We start from the raw sequence: 22572 nt of genomic DNA on the forward strand, positions 1-22572 counted from the left end.
GTGGTGAACTGAATGAATGGAAGGCAATGATTGATTATGTGTGTATGGATGACAGAATGAGAAGGTGGGTAATGGATGCAAAAGCATACGGAGGTTGGGGGAGTGGACTTTCTGACCACCACTTGGTTGCGGTGAAAGTCAAGATTCAAGTGCAAAGGATGAACAGAAGGAGGGAAGGACAGGAGGAAGTAGTCCATATAAGGAAGGTTGTAAAGTTACAAGAGCATAGAAAAATGGCTGCATATAGGAGAGAAGTGGAGGAGCGATTGCATAAATATGAGTTGCAGCAGATGGAGGAGGTGGAATGTGTGTGCAAAATATTCACAGAAGAAATTTATGCAGCATGTGATGTGGTGTGTAGGGTGAAGAGAAGACAAAATGGGATGTAAGGAACAGCATGGTGGAATGAAGAGGTGAGGCAAGCTGTGGTGCAAAGGAAGAAAGCATATACAGTAGTGAGTGGATGGGAAGCAGAAGCATGGAGTAAGTTAAGAGACAGAAAAGACAGTTATATGTAGAGATGATGAAAGAGGTGAAAAGTTTAGTACGAGAGAGTAAGAAGACAGTGGATGAGCAATTTCGAAAGAATTTGAGTGTAAAGTGGAGGGAATGTAAGAAAATGTTCTGGAAGGAGGCAAACAGAGTTAGACTGAGTAATAAAGAAGTTAGTATGGGAGTGAGAGATAAAATGATAGACTGATAGTGGAGAAGAGAGGAAAAAGTGAGCAGATGATGGATACACTTAGTGAAATGTTACACATAGAGAGAAAGTACTGCAAATATAAGTGGCTGGGGAATGGCTGGGAGAAGGAGGGAGGTGAGAAGGGAGGAAGACAGCAGGATGGAGGTAGTGGATATAATGACAAAAGTCAAAACAGGGAAAGCTCTAGGAACTGATGGAGTCTGCAGTAAAATGATGAAGCATGAGGGGTGAGATAGTAGTAGAATGGATATGGAAGATGTGCAGATTGGCCTGGGAGGAAGGTGGAGTCCTGAGGATTCAAAGTCAAGTATAATTATTCCCCTGTACAATGGAAAGGGATATATAAAGAAGTGTGTAGTTATCAAAGGGACATTTGTCTTCGTAGTGTAATACGAAAAGTACACCACGCACAAAAGTTTTTGTACCCCCTCGGCAGAAGGAAGAGGAAGTCAGGGTTGAAGAGAGGGTGGGCGAACGGACAACTGTGAGTGGTAGTTTGGTATTGAGCTACGAGGTGAATGGTGAGAAACCTAATGAAACTGGATTCGAAACATTTCCATGCTATTCACCTGCTAAACATTATGGATTCTTAACATTCATAGCATATATTATGATATAGACTACCGTGTTATCATAGAGTCCTGTGAAAAGGGTCCAGACACGACCCATCTTTCGGTTCTTCACCGTACAAATGAAGCACCGAGCCAGTTTTATGTAAGCTGCGACTGGTCATTACTACTGCAAGTGAGAGTTTTGTGAATGTTATTACTGGATTTTCTATGGCTATCATATAGAATGATTATGGATTTAATGCTGATTCCCTCAGTAGCTGTGCATATGGTTATAAATGTTAAAATCATTTTATGTGGACGAATTAACCACATTGTTATGGGCAGCAGAGGGCATTCACCAATAATTAATTATAAACAGATGAAATTAGAAGTAAACAACACAAAATATTATGAGACAATGAAGATATAGCTGAGGTATCCTGCTCTGCCTCGTTATCCAGGCCTTAATTGTTGCTTCACTCATATGAGCATTATTTTCCATCAGTCTCTGCCTCTTCTATTACCCTTACTTCCCCGTATTCTCTTACTGCAACCGTCATATTTCTTAGGGTGTTTCTAGCCATCCGGTCCTATAACCCCTACTGTATTACATTATTCGTCACATCATCACTCCCACACAAAGAACGTTAGCACAAGACTGCTGAATCTGTTACTACCATTATTTGCACCGCCACCATTAACCCCTCCTTTTCCCATTGACTGTCTAATTTCCCTCACAATACTGCTACTCGTACTACTAATCCACTATAAATCTGTATAACAATATGATTGTCCCTATGTCTGTGTATCTGCTAACCACAGTTTTCCTGTTCCACCGTCGACAACTGGTCACTTACCCCCCACTGCTGCCCCAGTTTCACCCCCCTCTCTCCCACACACCATCGACCCTACTCCTCCTCCACTCCGACACCACACTACCCCTCACCTCATCCCTGGGCCACCTGCCCTGTTGTCCACCCTTTACCGGTGAATATACGTGGCATGCATTGATGATAATGATTATAATAATAACAACAACATAGATGCGCAGCATTCCTAACATTACATATAAAAACTGTAGACCCAAACGTGCCTACGCTATATTATGGAGCACTAACATATTAACCAGAGGCTGTTCTTATCATTACCCCTACACCTTCCATCCCCATAGCACTTCCCTGTGGTAATACAACCCATTATAGTCCTTTGTGGGATCACTACGGCTGTTTGGGAAAAAGAACGTTGTGCACGATATGCCTACAGTCCACTACAATACACCTATGACGTTTCACTGACATCCATCAAATAGCCTAGGAGTTAGTGGACAAACAAACGACTGAACATACCGCAAACAAAGGCCGAATGTCTCGCATCAGTATATGATGATCTGACAAAACTGTTACCATCCTGCTCTGCAGGTGTCATCATAGTTATAGCAATAACAGTAATAATAATAATAATCTATCTATCTATCTATTGCCAGATGCCTCAATCCCATTTGGGGTGGCCACAAACAAATCCCCTCCACGTCGCCCTTTCCCCCGCCATTTCACTGCCCTGCTCCCAACTCACACCTCCCTCTCTTGTATACCTCTCCACCCCATCCCTCCATCTCATCCTCAGCCTCCCCCTCCCTCTTCCCCCCTCCACCTCACTCACATACACTCTCTTCGTCAGTCTCTCACCCTCCATCCTCTCCACATGGCCAAACCACCTCAGTGTGTTCCTCATAATGCTTCCTATCACATCCACATCCACACCACAATGCTCCTTTATATCCTCATTCGTCAGCCTGTCTCTCCATATGACTCCACAGGCTCCTCTTAGATAACTCATTTCCTCTGCTCTCACTCTTGACTTGTGTCCTTCCAACAACGTCCAAGCTTCACTTCCATACGTTAGAGTTGGTATCACAATACTGTCATGTAGTAACTTTTTCACTTCCATGCTCACTTCCCTGTTTCTTATCACTGCTTTCAAAGAACCAGCAACCTTTCTTCCCTGCTGTACCCTTTCAAGCACTTCACCCTCCAAACATCCATCCTTACTCATCACACTACCCAAGTACTTAAATGTACTCACATTTTCCAATTCCTCACCATCCAACCTCGCTGTACATTCACTGACTTCACCCCTCTCAAAGACCATCACTTTACTCTTCCCTACATTCGCCTTTAGATTCCGTTTCTTACACACTCTCCCAAACTCATCCACGAAGCCTTGCAGCTCCCCTTCGTCTTCACTCAACAACACAGTATAATAATAATAATAACAATAATAATAATAATAATAATAGGAGCAGGAGGAAACAAAGAAGGAAAGAGACAGAAGAGGAAGGAAGGAAAGAAGGAAGAGAGGAAAGTTGACTCACCCGAGAGCAGCACCGCATCCAGCAAGTAAATGGTGAGCGCCTCCACCTACGACAGTAGTAGTAGTAGTAGTTGTCGTAGTAGTAGCAGTAGTAGTAGTAGTAGTAGTAGTAGAAGTAGTAGTAGTAGTAGTAGAAGTAGTAGTAGTAGTTATAATAATCTATCTATCTATCTATTTATTGCCAGACGCCTCAATCCCGTTTGGGGTGGCCACAAACGAATCGCCTCCAAGTCGCCCTGTCCCCCGCCATTTCACTGCCCTGCTCCCAACTCACACCCCCCTCTCTCATATACCTCTCCACCCCATCCCTCCATCTCATCCTCGGCCTCCCCCTCCCTCTTCCCCCCCTCCACCTCACTCACATACACTCTCTTCGTCAGTCTTTCACCCTCCATCCTCTCCACATGGCCAAACCACCTCAGTGTGTTCCTCATAACGCTTCCTATCACATCCACGTCCACACCACAACGTTCCTTTATATCCTCATTCGTCAGCCTGTCTCTCCACGTGACTCCACAGGCTCCTCTTAGATAACTCATTTCCACTGCTCTCACTCTTGACTTGTGTCCTTCCAACAATGTCCAAGCTTCACTTCCGTACGTTAGAGTTGGTATCATAATACTGTCATGTAGTAACTTTTTCACTTTCATGCTCACTTCCCTGTTTCTTATCACTGCTTTCAAGGAACCAGCAACCTTTCTTCCCTGCTGTACCTTTTCAAGCACTTCACCCTCCAAACCTCCATCCTTACTCATCACACTACCCAAATACTTAAACGTACAGTACTCACATTTTCCAATTCATCACCATCCAACCTCGCTGTACATTCACTGACTTCACCTCTCTCAAAGACCATCACTTTACTCTTCCCTACATTCACCTTTAGGTTCCGTTTCTTACACACTCTCTCAAACTCATCCACCAAGCCTTGCAGCTCCCCTTCGTCTTCACTCAACAACACAGTATCATCTGCAAACAACAGTACAGGGAGTTTCCAAACACTATCCTCTCTCACCAGGGCCACTCCAACATCCACTACCCTACCTTGTACCTCTTTTATTACCCCATCCATGTACAGATTGAACAACCATGGAGACATGACACATCCCTGTTTCAAACCAACTTTTAAAGAGAAAAATTCACTTAGTTCACCATCCACACGCACTGCAGCCTTCGCACCATCGTACATACTCTTCACAGCATTCAACAACTTCCCATCTACTCCATATATTCTTAACACTTTCCACAATCCTTGCCTATCCACCCTGTCATATGCTTTCTCCAAATCCATGAAAGCCGCATACAACTTCTTTCCCTTCTCTAGAAACTTTTCCACTAAAGATCTAAGAATGAATATCTGATCTACACAACCTCTTCCCTTCCTAAAGCCTCCCTGTTCTTCTCCAACTAATTTCTCTGTTCTTTCTCTAACTCTGTCTATAAGTATCCTACCATACACTTTTCCTATTATACTAAGAAGACAAATGCCCCTATGATTACGACACACTTCTTTTTCCCCTTTTCCTTTGTACAAGGGAATAATTATACCTGACTTCCAATCCTCCGGGACTCTACCTTCCTCCCAGGCCAATCTGCACATCTTCCACATCCATTCTACTACTATCTCTCCCCCATGCTTCAGCATTTCACCACACACTCCATCAATTCCTGGGGCTTTCCCCAATTTAACTTTCTTCATTGCTTCCACAACTTCTATCCTACTGATTTCTTCCTGTCTTCTCACCTCCCTCCTTCTCCCAGCCATTCCTCAGCCACTTATACTCGCATTACTTCCATCCTCTACGTTCAACAATTCCTTAAAGTGTTCTCTCCATAATAATAATAATAATAATAATAATAATAATAATAATAATAATAATAATAACAATAATAATAATAATAATCACATGTTATTGGGCGCGATACAGAGGAGGACAAACACTGAAACGGTATGTGTTGATGCAATGAAATATCTTTTTACCATGACAGAAGGTTGAGTTGCTGTCAAACATTAATTTAGTCAGAATTACTATACCCCTACCATTACAGCACATTATGGCACTGTTTGATTTAATATGTCAAAGATGTGTTCAAGTGTTTTATCAGGGAAATTATGGTGTTTGTCCTCTATATCGTGCCTATTAACACGTCATTACTATTACTACTACTACTACTGTTACTACAACTACTATCTATCTATCTATCTCTCTACCTATCTATCTATTGCCAGACGCCTCAATCCCGTAAGGGGTGGCCACTAACAAATCGCCTCCATGTCGTCTTGTCCCCCCCCCATTTCACTGCCCTGCTCCCAGCTCACACCCCCCTCTCTCATATACCTCTCCACTCCATCCCTCCATCTCATCCTTGGCCTACCCCTACTACTACTACTACTATCATCATCATCATCATCATTATTATTATTATTATTATTATTATTATTGCTATAACTATGATGACACCTGCAAAGCAGGATGGTAACAGTTTTGTCAGGTCGTCATATACTGATGCGAGACATTCGGCCTTTGTTTACAGTATGTCCAGTCGTTTGTTTGTCCACTAACTCCTAGGCTATTTGATGGATGTCAGTGAAACGTCATAGGTGTATTGTAGTGGACTGTAGGCATATTGTGCACAACGTTCTTTTTCCCAAACAGCCGTAGTGATCCCACAAAGGACTACAAATGGGTTGTATTACCACAGGGAAGTGCTATGGGGATGGGAGGTCTAGGGGTAATGATAAGAACAGCCTCTGGTTAATATATTAGTGCTCCATAATATAGCGTAGGCACGTTTGGGTCTACAGTTTTTATATGTAATGTTAGGAATGCTGCGCATCTATGTTGTTGTTATTATTATAATCATTATCATCAATGCATGCCACGTATATTCACCGGTAAAGGGTGGACAACAGGCCAGGTGGCCCAGGGATGAGGTGAGGGGTAGTGTGGTGTCAGAGTGGGGGAGGAGTAGGGTCGATGGTGTGTGGGAGAGAGGAGGGTGAAACTGGGGCAGCAGTGGGGGGTAAGTGACCAGTTGTCGACGGTGGAACAGGAAAACTGTGGTTAGCAGATACACAGACATAGGGACAATCATATTGTTATACAGATTTATAGTGGATTAGTAGTATGAGTAGCAGTATTGTGAGGGAAATTAGACAGTCAATGGGAAAAGGAGGGGTTAATAGTGGTGGTGCAAATAATGGTAGTAACAGATTCAGCAGTCTTGTGCTAACGTTCTTTGTGTGGGAGTGATGATGTGACGAATAATATAATACAGTAGGGGTTATAGGACCGGATGACTAGAAACACCCTAAGAAATATGACGGTTGCAGTAAGAGAATACGGGGAAGTAAGGGTAATAGAAGAGGCAGAGACTGGTGGAAAATAATGCTCGCATGAGTGAAGCAACAATTAAGGCCTGGATAACGAGGCGGAGCAGGATACCTCAGCTGTATCTTCATTGTCTCATAATATTTTGTGTTGTTTGCTTCTAATTTCATCTGGTTATAGTTAATTATTGGTGAATGCGCTCCGCTGCCCATAACAATGTGGTTAATTCGTCCACATATAATAATTTTAACATTTATAACCATATGCAAAGCTACTGTGGGAATCAGCATTAAATCCATAACCATTTTATATGACAGCCATCGATAATCCAGGAAAACATTCACAAAACTTCTAACTGCAGTAATATGACTAGTCGCAGCTTACATAAAACTGGCTCGGTGCTTCATTTGTATGACAAAGATCCGAAACAGATGGGTCGTGTCTGGACCATTGTCACAGGACTCTATGATAACATGGTAGTCTGTGTTATAATATATGCTATGTATGTTATGAATACATAATGTTTTGCAAATGAATAGCATGGAAATGTTTCGAATCCAATTTCAATAGGTTTCTCACCATTCACCTCGTAGCTCAGTACCAAACTACCACTCAAAGGTTGTCCGTTCACCTGCCTTCTCTCTAACCCTGATTTCCACTTCCTTCCACCGAGGGGGGTACAGAAACTTTGGTGCGTGGGTGTACATGGCAGGATACTTATTGGCTGAGTTAGGGAAATAACAGAAGAATGAGTCAGAGATGATCAGGGAGGTTTTAGGAAGGGATGAGGTTATGTAGGTCAGATATCATCCTTAGGTCTTTAGTGGAATGGTCTCTACAGAAGGGAAAGAAACTGTATGCGACCTTCATGAATTTGGAGAAAGCATTTGGCAGAGTGAATATACAAGGACTGTGGAAAATACTAAGATTCTATGATGTAAATACAGGGCAAAGCCTAAGTCAAAGAGACATTTAAATGATAACCTAATCATGTGGGAAGGAAGAATATGATATTTAAGGTGGCAGACCAAGTGAAGAGGGAGAATCGGGATACTAAAGTTGAGTAGTGTGTGAAGAATGATGAAGGAAGGGTTGTGGTGAACAGTGGGGATATTAAAGACGCATAGAGAGAGCATTCTACACGCAAGCAGTGTGCAAAGAATGATGAAAAAAGGGTTGTGGTGAACAGTGGGGATATCAAGGATGCATGAAGAGAGCATTATAGCCCGTTGTTGAATGAGGACTGGGACAGGGAAGGTTTGGAGCCAGCAGATCCAGTGTTTGGCCCATGACCTTTGATGCTGCTATTGTGAGTGAAGCAATATGCAGGATGCAGGTGGGGAAGGCAGCAGGTGTGTCTGAGACTGCTGAAATGTTGAAAGCCTCAGGAGATACAGGAAGGAGATTAGGCACTGACCTGATAAATATAATTATATATGAGTGTGTTTTCTTCCTCTTCTGTCTTTCTTTCCTTCTTTCTTTCCTATTCCTTCTGCCTATAGGTGACTCTACACTGAGTGACAAGCCTTATGGTTTCCTGTACACCAGGACACCATTTACTATGCTGGGTGGTAACCATATAACCAAATTATGGCAACTGGTGGTTTAGTGGGTAATTATGGCACTCCAATTGGACTGAGCTGGTGAAGGTTTATATCCAAGGGATGGTTGGGGTTTAGTACTCATGTAATGACATTCAGGGATGAGTGAGGCTGGTCATTCTCATCTTAAGTGTCAGCATCAACTTGCCTAGCCCCAGGCTAATACGCTTCTCATGGAACAACATTAGATTGGATGCTGGATGGGTGGATGGTGTTGTCCCAGATGACTGGCTGAAGAGTGTGTGCCCAGGAAAAAGAAAATTACAGAGGTACAGTGAAGTCTCTTTTATCCAAAAATCATGGGACTTTCAGAGTTTCATTTAATTGATTTTTTGGATAAAAGATACTGTAATAATATGCAGGATACAAGGGAACGGTATTTACTCACCCGACACACATTTCTGGTGACATCTAGCCCACCACCACCACCAGCACCCCAAAAGCCACTCAACCATCACCAAAACACTTAATACACTGTACCGGTAGTAACTACATATGTAACTGCACTTTTGTAACTGTAATAGAAACTGTCAACTTAAATAAATCTTCACTCAAATAAACTCACTCTAATGACTAGTGGTGAAACAATAAACTAACGTTAGTGGCGTAAAACAAGCCTGCCGTGTTTGAATTTTTGGATAGATTTCAGATTTTTGCGGTTAATTGAAATGAGAACGTTTTAATAAAACTTACGGTTAATTGCATATTACAGTTAAAAGAATTTCAGATAAAAGAGACTCCACTGTATAAGGCTTCTAGATCAGATAATGAAGGTAATGAAGAGAGTTCTAAAAGGTATGATTTGAGAAAGAGTGAATATTGATGAGATGCAGTTTGGGTTTATGTCAGGCAGGGGGATCACTGATGTCATATTCAATGTCTGACAGCTTCATGAAAAATATATGGGAAAGAAAAGGGAACTGTACTTTGTTTTTGTTGATTTGGTGAATGCCTTAGACAAAGTCCCTACACAGGTGGTGAAGTGGCCTATGAGAAAGCTTGGAATCGTGAAATGGCTGGCAAGGGTGGTTACGACCATGTATGTGGGTGCTCGCACCCATGCAAGGGTGAAAGGAGACTTGACTGATGAGTTTTCCATGAATGCTGGTGTGCATCAGGGATCAGTTTTGAGTCCTTTTGTTGTCTATCATGGTACCTGAAGCCCTCTCACGTGACTTCAGAATTGGACTCCCGTGGGAGATGCCGTATGCTGATGATTTGGTGTTGATAGCAGAGAATGAAAAGGAAACAGGGGAAAATTTTAGGAAGTGGAGAGATGGTATGGGGCAAAAGGGCTTAAGAGTAAATGCAGATAAAACAAAAGTGATGATATCTTGGGTTGGTGGCGGTACTGTCAAAGAAGATGGAGAGTGGCCACGTGCAATTTGCCACATGGGCATGGGAAGTAATTCCATCTTACGCAATGTTTGTGATAAGTGGAAACATAAGAGACGTAGTGGTATTCAAGGTAGACTGCGAGATAATGCTGATTTTAGGTGTGCAGTGTGTTAGGGAGAGCAGGTAGAGATTGTCAGGCATGAAAGGACTGAACTTGTTAGTGAGCCTCTTGAGTGCTTGGAAGAGTTTTGTTATTTGGGAGACATTTTATGTGCAGTTGTGGCTGGAGCTAGCTCTGTGGCTAGGGTGAGGTGTGTTGGAAGAAGTTCAGGGAGCTGTTGCCTCTCCTGACATTGAGAGGGCTCTCCCTACATGTTAAGGGAACTTCATATGCAGCATGTGTTAGGAGTGTAAGGCTGTATGGTTGTGAGACCTTGGCAGCAAAGGAAGAGGATATTCGCAGGCTCAAACGTACAGAATTGACAATGATTAGGTGGATGTGCAGTGTGTCTCTGAGTGCAAGGCCTGGGGGGACTTGGTTTATGAAGGAAGAGTTGAGAGGTAGGATGGGACTGGAGAGTACTTGTGTTGTGATGCATGTGGAGAGGTAGACTGAGGTGGTTTGGGCATGTGGAGAGGATGGAGAATGATAACTGGGTGAAGAAAGGGAGAAGTGTTAATGTTAGGGGTGAGGCTGTGAGGGTTAGACCAAAAAGACTTGGGACGAGGTCATTACATGTGACCTCAGGGTTGAGGAACTGAACAGGAAGGCTGCCAGAGATCGAGCAGCAAGGAAAGCTGCCATCAGTTGACCAAGGTCGCTGCATGCAAGCATGTTGAAGCCTTCAAAAATGAAATGAAACGATGTAAATGGGAAGTTGTTGAATGCCATGAAGAGTATGTATGAGAGTGCCAAGGCTGCAGTGTGTGTGTGGATAGTGAAATGAGTGAATTTTTCTATCTCACTGTTGGATTGAAACAGGGATGTGTCATGTCTCCATGGCTGTTCAATCTGCATATGGATGGGGTTATAAAAAAGATACAAGGTAGGCCAGTAGACATTGGAGTGGCCCTAATCAGTGAGGGCAGCATTTGGAAAATTCCTGTTTTGTTGTTTGCAGATGATACTGTATTGTTAAGTGAAGACGAAGGGGAACTGCAAGGCTTGGTGAAAGAGTTTGGATGCGTGTGTAAGAAACAGAATCTAAAGGTGAATGTAGGGATGAGTAAAGTTATGATTTACAAGAGAAATTAAGTCACTGAATGTACAGTGAGGTGAAAGATGAGGAAATGGAAAATGTGAGTGTATTTAAGTACTTCGGTAGTATGATGAGTAAGGATGGAAATCGGGAAGATAAAGTGCTTGAAAGGATACAACAAGGAAGAAAGGTTGCTGGTTCTTTACAAGCAGTGATAAGAAATATGGAAGTGAACATGAAAGTAAAAAAGTCTCTGCATGATAGTACTGTATTGTGATGCCGACTCTAACATATGGAAGTGAAGCTTGGACCTAGTTGGATGGACTCAAGTCAAGAGTGAGAGCAGTGGAAATGAGTCATTTAACCCCTAGGATACGCAATTCGATCAACCAAACCGGCGTGGAAATCTGTACAGGTATATGGAGCTGATTTTTCGACTTTTGCAGAGGTAAAAAATGTTATGCCCAAGTTTTAGAGCTTGGATCTACATACCTTGTGCCAAAACCAGAGCATTTTAGACCAATTGGTTCATGGGCTATAGAACGTCAAAGTTGAAAAACGTTACCCTTCCAGGCGGCACGACTCTCATTTCCATGTGCTCCCACCCCATTCCTCCCTCATTCCTCCCCTCCCTCCTTCCTGCCTATTCAGCACTTAGTTCTGATTGGTTGAAAGGGATATACATCACAATCAGGGTAGAACATGTTTTCCCCAGTTTTTCCCTGAGCCCCTCAATTGATCATATTCAGTATCTTGCGTACTCCTAAAAAAGGATCGATCGATCCTGTTGGCACTTCAGAGGTTAAGAGGAGCTTGTGGAGTTACATGGAAAGACAGACTGACAAATGAGGACAGGAAGGAATGTTGTGGTGTGGATGTGGATGTGATAGAAAGCATTATGAGAAATACAATGAGGTAGTTTTGTCATGAGGAGAGGATGGAGAGCAAGAGACTAATGAGGAGCGTGTATGTAAGTGAGGTGAAGGGGGAGGAGAGGGATGGGGCAGCCGAGGATGAGATGGATGGATGGAGTGGGGAGGTATATGAGAGAAGGGGGTGTGAGCTAAGAGGAGGGCAGTGAAATGGTAGGTGACAGGGTGACACAGAGGCAATATGTGGCCATCCCTTGTGGGATTATGGCATTTGGCAATAGATGGATGAAGAGACTACAAGAGAACTCCCTTAAACTGAATAAAATTGCCTGGTGGCAGCCTGATTAAAATGAAAAGTATATCATCCCAATGAAGTGGTTTAAAAACTGTAAATATGACTTAACTATACCTGATGGCCTCTGCTATTTGTGTGCGTGACAGCTGCTCATCAAGGATCCAGCGAGACCGGAGAAGGGGTTTCTCATAGAGAGGTACTCCATTGAAGCTGCCTTCCTCCACACACCCATCTGAGCATGATGCCAGTTTCACATGACACCTGTGGACCAGCACAGAGATTTTACCATCATAAGTACCTAATCCTCTTTTCCACTAATGGGCATACATGGAAGACTTTATTAACATCAATAATCCAGTTCTTACAGAATAGTGCAAGCTCAAACCTCGATTAACATGGCGCTGAGTAACGCGGTTTTGAAGCTACATGGTCACCTACTCTACGACAAACCTCAAGTAACACAGGGATTGTTTCAAAGTTACATGATTCATTTCCATACAGCGATGTCATGCACCCAGCCCGCTGTGACTGGCTACTCCACTTGGCTCCCGTCGTTCATACAGAAGTCGATTCAATTCAACTCCCACAGTCACACTCCCGCTTCACCCCCTGCCTCTTACCAAGGTCTAGTTGCATTACTGCAGTGTAATTTCCTGTGTTTGTAAGTGTGTTGTAAGTTTATAAGCATAAGTGCTGAGAACATTGAGAAGTGAAGGAGAGTTGTGGTGTGGATGTGACAGAAAGTGTTAGAATACAGTGCTCGTCAGAAGTATCGAGCAAATATGGCAGGGCTCACAATACTTATGGCCAAAAAAGAATCACCCGTTTTTGGTACTAAAAATTAAGCCAGATGTTTGGGGTGCTAGCATGACGTCACGGGAGCCTAAGGCCTTACTGCACACTGGTTGGTTCCTGCCTCAGTTGCCTACGGGTTGCGTGAGAGAGAGGAACTCCGCTACGTCTCCCTCTCTTATTGCGTCATTTTTTACCGAGTGTCCCGCAGTGTTCTGGCTTTCGCCACTTTGTTATGGCACCTACCCGTGAACTATCGAGTGAAATCATATCCCAGATCATTGCTCTAAAGGAGGCAGGCCACCAAACAAGGGAAATTAGTTAATTGGTTGGTGTTGCTCAATCGACAGTGTGTAGGTGGTGTGCCCGTTTTCGAGTGGAAAACAGTGGTAATGTTCCCACAAAGAAACCGCAGTCTAGTAGGCCCAGGAAAACTTCCCCAAGGTCTGTTAATGTTTTAAAACCTGCAGTGGAGTCTAATCCTCTTGTGAGTGCAAGGAAAATAAAGGAGAGCAACCCGGAAGTGTTTGGTGAGGTTTCTGTGCCACAGTGTCTCGAAGAGTCCATGAACTTGGTTACACAAGTCACAGGCCTGTAAAGCCTCTTCTCACATGTTACCAGCGACTTCGTAAGCTTGCCTTTGCTAACAAACACCTTAACTGAGGTGAGAAGCAATGGTTGTCAGTGTTGTGGTCTGATGAGGCAACGTTTAGTGTTACCTGTAATCGAGGAGCACGGGTGTACCGGCGCAAAGGTAGTGACCCACTTGATCCACGTTACGTGGAAAGCACAGTTAAACACCCTGATTCACTCATGGTATGGGGTTGTTTTTCTGGTAAAGGTTTGGGGAAGCTTGTTGTGCTTCCCAAGAACTGCAGAGTGAATCAGGACGTTTATCTGGAGCTTCTTTGTGAACATTTACCAGAGTCCTTCGAGCTCACAGGTGCACGAGTGTTTCAGCAGGACGGTGCACCTGCTCATAAGCCCAAATCGGTCACCAATTGGCTTCGTGACTGCGAGGTATCATTCATGAAAGACTGGCCAGGCAATAGCCCAGACCTCAACCCGATAGAAAACCTCTGGTACCTCGTAAAGAAGAATCTCCAAGGGAAGGACGTGAGCTCTCTGCCTAAGCTGGAAGCTGCCATTCATGGCTCCTGGGACAAAATACCCCTCCAGCACCTCAGGAACCTCGCCCTTTCACTTCCAAGACGTCTCAGGTCCATGAACATGCGTAAAGGATACCCTACGAAGCACTAAAGGTAAATAAAATGCATTATTTATATGTTTTTTCAATGTTGAAAGGTTTGTTTCGTAGGAGGGACGCAGGGCGCTCGATACTTCTGACGAGCATTGTATATTGAGGTGGTTTGGCCATGTGGAGAGGATGGAGAGCAAGAGACTTTTGAGGAGGACATATGTGGGTGAGGTGGAGGGGAGGGAAGGGGAGGCTGAGGATGAGATGGAGGGATGGAGTGGAGAAGTATATGAGAGAGGGGGAGTGTGAGCTAGGGGGAGGGCAGTGAAATGGCTGGGAACAAGGTGACATGGAAGTGATTTGTTTGTGGCCACCCCTTATGGAATAAAGGCATCTGGAAATAGATAGTTAGATTGACAGTAGTGTTGAGAGAGATCACCGTCCCTTAGCCATACTGTGACAACAACATCAGTGGTGTGGGGTGGGGGGAGGGTGCTGGGGAGATATGCAACATCATCATACTGGTAAACATCCTAACTTCTGTTACTGCTACATTAATGGTCTTTAACTGTCATATGTTGTTACAGTCATTACATGATGGTGGGTGTCAGCCAAGGTCATTTATGAGGGGAAAGGTGGGCAGAAGGAGTACAAGTGGGACTTTTGGAAAGTAGTAAGACTTAGTTGAGCAACCATACATGTAAACATATTGTTTGAGTAATGCCCATGTCTGGGCTATATTTACCAAGTTGACTGAGGTTTGAGTGTACTGAACTTGTTCCTAGAAAGTTCACCAAGATTGGAGTAGCTTCAGGATACTAAATATACACAAAATTTATTGCTTGAAAACAATTACGTTCACCAGTATTTTAGGAACTGCATTTGACTACTGTATTTTGTAATAAAAGCTCAACTGCCAAATCTATACTACAGTATACCTCAGTATCACTGTATTTAAACACCCAAACTGAATTTTACCGAGATGGATCTACTAGTAGCTGAGATAATCTCCAAGACACATTCAGATCAATGACCACAATGTACTGTACTTTTAGGAACAAAATCCATTTCATCCCTCTTCCCTCTCTCACCTTGGACTAACAAAATCAGTCTGGTGAACCTTAAGCAACTACTGATGACACCAAGTACATGGTCAGTTAGTCATCAGTGTCAGTTGCTGCCAATTCACAAGACTGATTTTAAAATCCATGGAGAAAGAAGCATAAGAGGTGAAGGAGTTTTGTTGCTGATGGTGCCTAGCATGAAAGAATAAATCTATTTATCTATCTATCTATTGCCAGATGCCTTAACCCCATAAGGGGTGGCCAAAAAAAAAATCATCTCCATGTCACCCTGTCCCCTGCCATTTCACTGCCCTGCTCCCAGCTCACACTCTCCTTTCTCATATACCTCTCCACTCAATCCCTCCATCTTATCCTTGGCCTCCCCCTCCCTCTCCCCTCCTCCACCTCACTCATATAATGTACACTCTAATAGTCAGGCTCCTGCTCTCTATCCTCTCCATACGGCCAAAATATTTCAATATGCTTCTCCTAATGCTTTCTAACACATCCACATCCAGTCCATCACTTTCACATTTGTCAGTCTGTCTCTCCATGTGACTTCACATGTTCCTTCCAAATAACTTATTTCCTTTGCTCTCACTCTTGACTTGTGTCCCTCCAGCAAGGTCCAAGCTTCACTTCCCTATGTTTGAGTTGATATCACAATACTGTCATGCAGTGGCTTTTTTACTTACATGCTCACCTCCCTGTTTCTTATCACTGTTTTCATGGAACCGGCAACCTTTCTTCCTTGCTGTACCCTTTCAAGCACTTCACCCTCCAAACTTCCATCCTTACTAATCACACTACCCAAGTACTTAATCCATTTCCGCCTCATCCAACCTCACTGTACATTCACTGACTTCATTTCTCTCAAAGACCATAACTTTACTCTTCCCAATATTCACCTTTAGATTCCATTTCTTACACACTCTCCCAAACTCATTCACAAAGCCTTGCAGCTCCCCTTTGTCTTCACTTAACAAAACAGTATCATCTGCAAACAACAGTACAGGGAGTTTCCAAATACTGCCATCTCTCATTAGGGCCACTCCAACATCCACTGACCTACCTTGTACCTCTTTCATAACCCCATCCATATACACATTGAACAACCATGGAGACATGACACACCCTTGTTTCAATCCAACCTTCAAATAGAAAAATTCACATACAGTAGTTCACTGTCCACATACACTACAGCCTTAGCACCCTCACACATACTCTTCACAGCATTCAACAACTTCCCATCTACTCCATATAATCTTAATACTTTCCACAATCCTTGTCTATCCACCCTGTCAAACACTTTCTCCAAATCCATGAGGGCAACGTACAACTTCTACCCCTTCTCATGAAACTTTTCCACTAAAGACCTAAGAATGAATATCTGATCTACACAACCTATTCCCTTCCTGAAACCTCCCTGTTCTTCTCCAACTAATTCCTCTGTTATTTCCCTAACTCTGTCAGCAACTCTCCTACCATATACTTTTCCCATTACACTAAGAAGACAAATGTCCCTATGATTACCACACACCTCTTTATCCCCTTTTCCTATATACAGAGGAATAATTATACCTAACTTTCAATTCTCCGGGACTCTACCTTCCTCCCAGGCCAATCTGCACACCTTCCACATCCATTCGACTACTATCTCTCCCCCTTGCTTCAGCATTTTGTCACACACTCCATCAATTCCTGGGGCTTTCCCCATTTTGACTTTCTTCATTGCTTCTACAACTTCCATCCTACTTATTTCTTCCTCTCTTCTCAAGTTCCTCATTCTCCCGGCCATTCCCCAGCCACTTATACTCGCATTACTTTCATTCTCTATGTTCAACACTTCCTTGAAGTGTTCCCTCCATCTGCTCACTTTTTCTCCCTTCTCCACTAGTAATCTACCATTTTTATCTTTCACTCCCCAACTAACTTCTTTAACTATCTATCTATTGCCAGATGCCTTAATCCTGTAAGGGGTGACCACAAACAAATTGCCTCCATGTCCCTCTGTCCACCACCATTTCATTGCCCTGCTCCCAGCTCACACACTCCCTCTCTCATATACCTCTCTACTCCATCCCTCCATCTCATCCTTAGTCTCCCCCTCCCTCTCCCCCTCCCTCTACCCCACTTCTTCAACATCCTCTCTAACACTCTTTACCTCTTTCCAGAACATTTTCTTACATTCCCTCTACTTTACACTCAAATTCCTTCCAAATTCCTCATCCACTCTCTTCTAACTCTCTCTTAATTATCTTTTCACTTCTTCCTCTCTACATATAACTCTCTCTTCTGTCTCTCAACTTCCTCCACACCCTTGTTTCTCATCCACTCACTATATGCTTTCTTCTTTTATGCTACAGCCTGTCTCACCTCTTCATTCCACCATGCTGTTCCTTGAACCCCCTCTCATCTTTTCTTAGCTCCACACACCACCTCACATGCTGCATAGATTTCTTCCATGAATATCCTGCACACACCTTCCATGTCCCCCATCTGCTCCAAATAATTTTTTACCCAATCGCTCCTCTACTTCTCTCTTACATTCCTTTTTTCCATCCTCTTGTAATCTTTCCATCCTCCTTGTAAGAACTACTTCCTGCTGCTCTTCCCATTTTATATTCCTCCACTCCATTTCAACCTTGACTTTCACCACCACCAAGTAGTGGTCAGAAAGTCCACTTACCCAACCTTTATATGCTCTTGCATCCATTACATGCCTTCTCATTCTATCATCAATCCATCATCCAATCCTATGTTGCCCCATGAAGAGCATACGGGCGCAGGGCTAGGCAAATTTGTTCTAACATTTAAGATAAGAGTGACCAGCCTCACTTATCCCTGAGTGGCATTACATGAGCAATAAACCCCAACCATCTCTTGGATACAAACCTACACAGGCTCAATCCAATTGGAGCATCTTAATTACCCATTAAATCACCAGGCACCATTATTTGGTTATATGGTTACCACAGGAAACCATCTGGCTTGTCACTCAGTGTACAGTCACCCACAGGCAGAAGGAAGAGGAAAGAATGAAGGAAAGATAGGCAGAAGAGGGAGTGCAAAGTCACCCGTAGGCAGAAGGGAGAGGAAAGAATGAAGGAAAGACAGAGGAGGAAGGAAGGAAGAGAGGAAAGGGCAGATACCCGAGAGCAGCACTACATCGAGTGAGTGGATGGTGAGTGCCCCCACCTACCACCACGCACACACATATAATCAATCATTGCCTTCCGCTCATTCAGTTCACCATCCACCCTCATCATCACTCGTCACGTATACCTGTGGATCATTTTGTGTCTGAAGAGGGTATTGGCTATTACCAACCCCCTCCCAACACAAATTTCCCCTAGAGCACTGCCATTCTTATCCACTTCTGGTGGCACACCCCACTCACCAACTACTCCATCCACCTTCACATTCCCTACTTATCCATTCATATCTCCAATCAAAAACACTCTCTAATTCCTTTCAAACTTTTTTTCAATCTTACCCACACAATTCTTATGCCAAATGATCCATACTTTCTTATATTCTCCCTCCATCTCTTGCACACAACAATACACACTCCATCTTTTGCCCTGTCATTCTCATCCACTCCCAGGCATATACCCCATCCATACTCCCGTTCTCTCACACTCTCCTCTCCATTTAGTTTCAGTTAATCCACATACATTCACTTTTGCACCCTCAAGCACCTGGACAATTTCTCTCTCTTTCATCTCATCACTTGCACCCCTTACATTTCATGTCACAATCCATACTATATCCTTTGTTCAGTCCTTAGTCATCATATGTTGGTCAGTCCTGGTCCGAAGCTTCTTGTTCGTATTTTCAGTTAGCTGTTTTCCAAGGAGGGGCATTAACCCTCCACCAACCCACTTGTTGTCATGCAGGGAACACGTGTTGGTTAGTTATAAGGTTACCACCCAGCGTTGTAAATGATTTCCTGGTTTGCAGGAAATCATTTGGTTTGCCAATCAATGTAGAGCTACCCTAAAAACAGAGTACTGCTACACTAAGTGGGTGGATGATGGGTGCCCCCATCTACCACAGTGAATAAATTACCCAAATGCAGTACAATGCATACAGTGTACTACTACAGTAATCAATTGGTGGTACATGGTGGCAACCATCAACCACTCACTTCATGTGATGCTGCCTACTTCTTCCATTGTCTTTATCATTCTTTCTGCCTCCTCTCATCCTACTTCTCCCTTTACTTCCTGTTACTTTTTATTATTATTCTCGCCACTTCAGGTGGCTCTATCCTGAGTGATATGCCAATTGGTTTCCTGTAATCCAGCAAACCATTCATAACACTGGGTGGCAACCATTTAACCTGACAACGGAGTGAACTGAATCCTGTTTTTGGTGCTCCTAATAACTGGGTGGAGAGACGCAAATGCGGCATCCAACCAACGAAACCTATGCAATTTTCCCTATGTCTCAATGTTGTGGGGCACCGACAATCACAAGGAAATATCAATGCACTGCACAGGATGACCCTGCAGGGGCGGTTGTTTGATTGCAGTCGATGGGTCTGCTTGGCCAGAGTGACTAGAGTTGATCAACAATGACAGTAATCAATTACAATTACAGTACAAACTCTCAAATCTAAAATGCTTTAGTCCAAAGGTTTTACAGAAAACAGAAGTATTTTGGAATGCAGAATCATACCGATAATTAATGAGGAAATCATCTAGTAAATACCTTACACCACCACTAGCAGTAAATACAGTGGAGTATCTTGTATTAGTACAGGCGACCCCACTTTACGAACAATCACACAACAAATATTTGCTTTAACAAAGATCATGTTTTACTACCCTTCACTCACCTAACGAACGCCAAAATTTGCACTAACGAAATTTTTTCAGTAGGCAATTTTAAACCGGGCACACTCTCTATCAGCTGATTCCACCACAGCACCACTAACAGAGAAAACAAACACCAGTCACTCCTGCCCTACCATCCAAAACAATACAGTAACTGCTGCCACACATGCAACAAATATCATCATGCTGCCCTAATGCTCTGCTACAAGCCCCGGCAAACAAGTCGCCAAGTCCGCCAGGAAAAGCCTTACTGTGAGATGAAATTAGACACTTTAAGGAGGCACGAGAGGAGTGAAAAGACAAACAATATAGCTCTACATCATGGCCTGGCCCCATCAATGGTCCCTACAATTTTTAAATCGGAGGAGGCTATCAAGACGGTAGGGGGAAATACATAATCTCAGCAGGCTAAAAAGACCACCCGAGCTCGTGACTCTGCAATGGAGTCATAAAATACACAAATATTGATTCAGACTGAGTAAAAAAAGGGGGTTAATACAGTGGGTGGGGGGAAAATCGGGGTCCTAGAACCAAACTCCATTAAACCCATGTTATAATGAGTTCACACAACGAAATATCGCTTAGCAAATGGTTTTTCAGTAACGTAACCCATTCGAAATGTGGGGGCCTCCTGTAATTTATTACCTGCTCTTACTGTGTTCCCAGAACAAATTTTGTTTTAAAATATCCATTGTTTGTGTCATTATAACACCCCCTACTACTGTACATGAAAAAATATTTTGTAAAGTGCAGGTTTCTGGAAACAGGATGTTTGGACTTCAGAGTATATACTATTTATACTAGATACAAAATGCAAGTAGGTGAACAAACCAGAAATGAAAATGAAACTTTACCTTTTAGCACCAACAGTATGGAGAAGATAAATAACTTTGTCCCTCTCTGAAGCCTTTAGTTTATCATCCATCCTGCATGCTGCTGCCAGGTGCCGTGCTGTTTCACCTCTCTTGTTGACAGCATTAATCTCACAGCCAAACACAATGAATGCCTGTATAAATTAGTTGCTGTATTAACTCATCAACTCTGTTTTGTGTTTTTCTTTTTAATCAGATTGCCCTTCAATATATACATATTATATTTTTCATTTTTATTTTATTCACTCCACTGCTGGAGGACTTTTTTCAAGTCACAAAAGATTTCTGGAAGTGAAAGAGATAATGAAAGCTATATCTAATCCCTGAAATTCAGAAAGTCTCATGAAAGCTGGATAAAATCATCCAGAAGTAAAAAGAACTAAACAAACATGCCATCAGATTTAAGCTTGGACCTTGTTGAAGGGACAGAAGTCAAGAGTGAGAGCAGTGGAAATGAGTTATTTGAAAGGAGCATGTGGAGTCACATGGAGAGACAGACTAACAAATGAGGAAGTGAAGGAATGTTGTGGTGTGGATGTGGATGTGATAGGAAGAATTAGGAGAAACACATTGAGGTGGTTTGGCCATGTGGAGAGGACGGAGAGTGAGAGATAACAAGGAGAGTGTATATGAGTGAGGTGGAGGGGGGGAGAGGGAGGGGGAGGCCAAGGATGAGATGAAGGGATGGAGTGGAGAGGTATATGAGAGAGGGGGGTATGAGCTGGGAGCAGGGCAGTGAAATGGCAGGGGACAGGGCGACATGGAGGCAATTTGTTTGTGGCCACCTCTTACGGGATTAAGACAGATGGCAATAGATTGACAGATAGATAGATTTAAGAGGTGAAAACCATGTACAGTACTTAGATTCAAACTGCAACACATATCACACATAAACTGCGGTCATAAGAATATCCTAATCCCATTCAATATTATGACATAATTTAGCGGTCCTTTCTTAATGCAACCAGACTATTTCATTCAGCTTAGGATAATCCAGATACAGTGAAGGGGTAAATGAAGACTATAGCTAATCCCCCAAAGAAACATCTCCCCAAGGCTGAAAAAAACTTTATGGAAATAGCAAGAATGAAATATAAATGATGTACTCGGGATGAATTGGTTAAGAGGGTATTGTGGACTATCTGATAAAATTCATTAGAGCTAATTCAATTAGATCACAATAAATTCTGCATTACTACAGTGCAATCCCAAAAAATCCAAGTTCCAGATTTCCAAAAATACCAGTTTTTCAAAAGAGTTTTGAAACGGTCAATTTCTATCAATCCATTTACAGTCAGATGCCTTAATCTCGTAAGAGGTGGCCACAAAAAAATCATCTCCATGTTGCCCAGTCCCATGCCATTTTGCTGCCCTCCCCCCATCTTACACCTCCTTCTCTCATACCCCTCTCTACTCCATCTCTCCATCTCATCCTCAGTCTCCTCCTCCCTCTCCCCCCCTTTAGCTCACTCACATACACTCTCTCAGAAAGTTTCCATATGGTCAAATCCCCTCACTGTATTTCTCCTGATCTATCTATCTAT

The 22572-nt window shown here is 43.0% G+C and overlaps 1 protein-coding gene across 1 annotated transcript in view; it reads right to left on the reverse strand.

Annotated features, from left to right (window-relative positions):
• Positions 1-22572, reverse strand: part of LOC145418066 (85/88 kDa calcium-independent phospholipase A2-like) — a 118011-nt gene that overhangs the window by 46984 nt on the left and 48455 nt on the right. The window contains exons 8-9 of the mRNA XM_080286598.1: positions 21011-21162; positions 12376-12522 (exon numbers count right to left, since the gene is read on the reverse strand). Of these exons, the coding sequence (XP_080142724.1) occupies positions 12376-12522; positions 21011-21162 (299 nt within the window). The remainder of the gene's footprint in view (positions 1-12375; positions 12523-21010; positions 21163-22572) is intronic.

This window comes from Coenobita brevimanus, chromosome 112 (assembly GCF_032717465.1).
Source record: "Coenobita brevimanus isolate Jiangsu-jjx chromosome 112, ASM3271746v2, whole genome shotgun sequence".
In the NCBI taxonomy this organism is placed as follows: domain Eukaryota; kingdom Metazoa; phylum Arthropoda; class Malacostraca; order Decapoda; family Coenobitidae; genus Coenobita; species Coenobita brevimanus.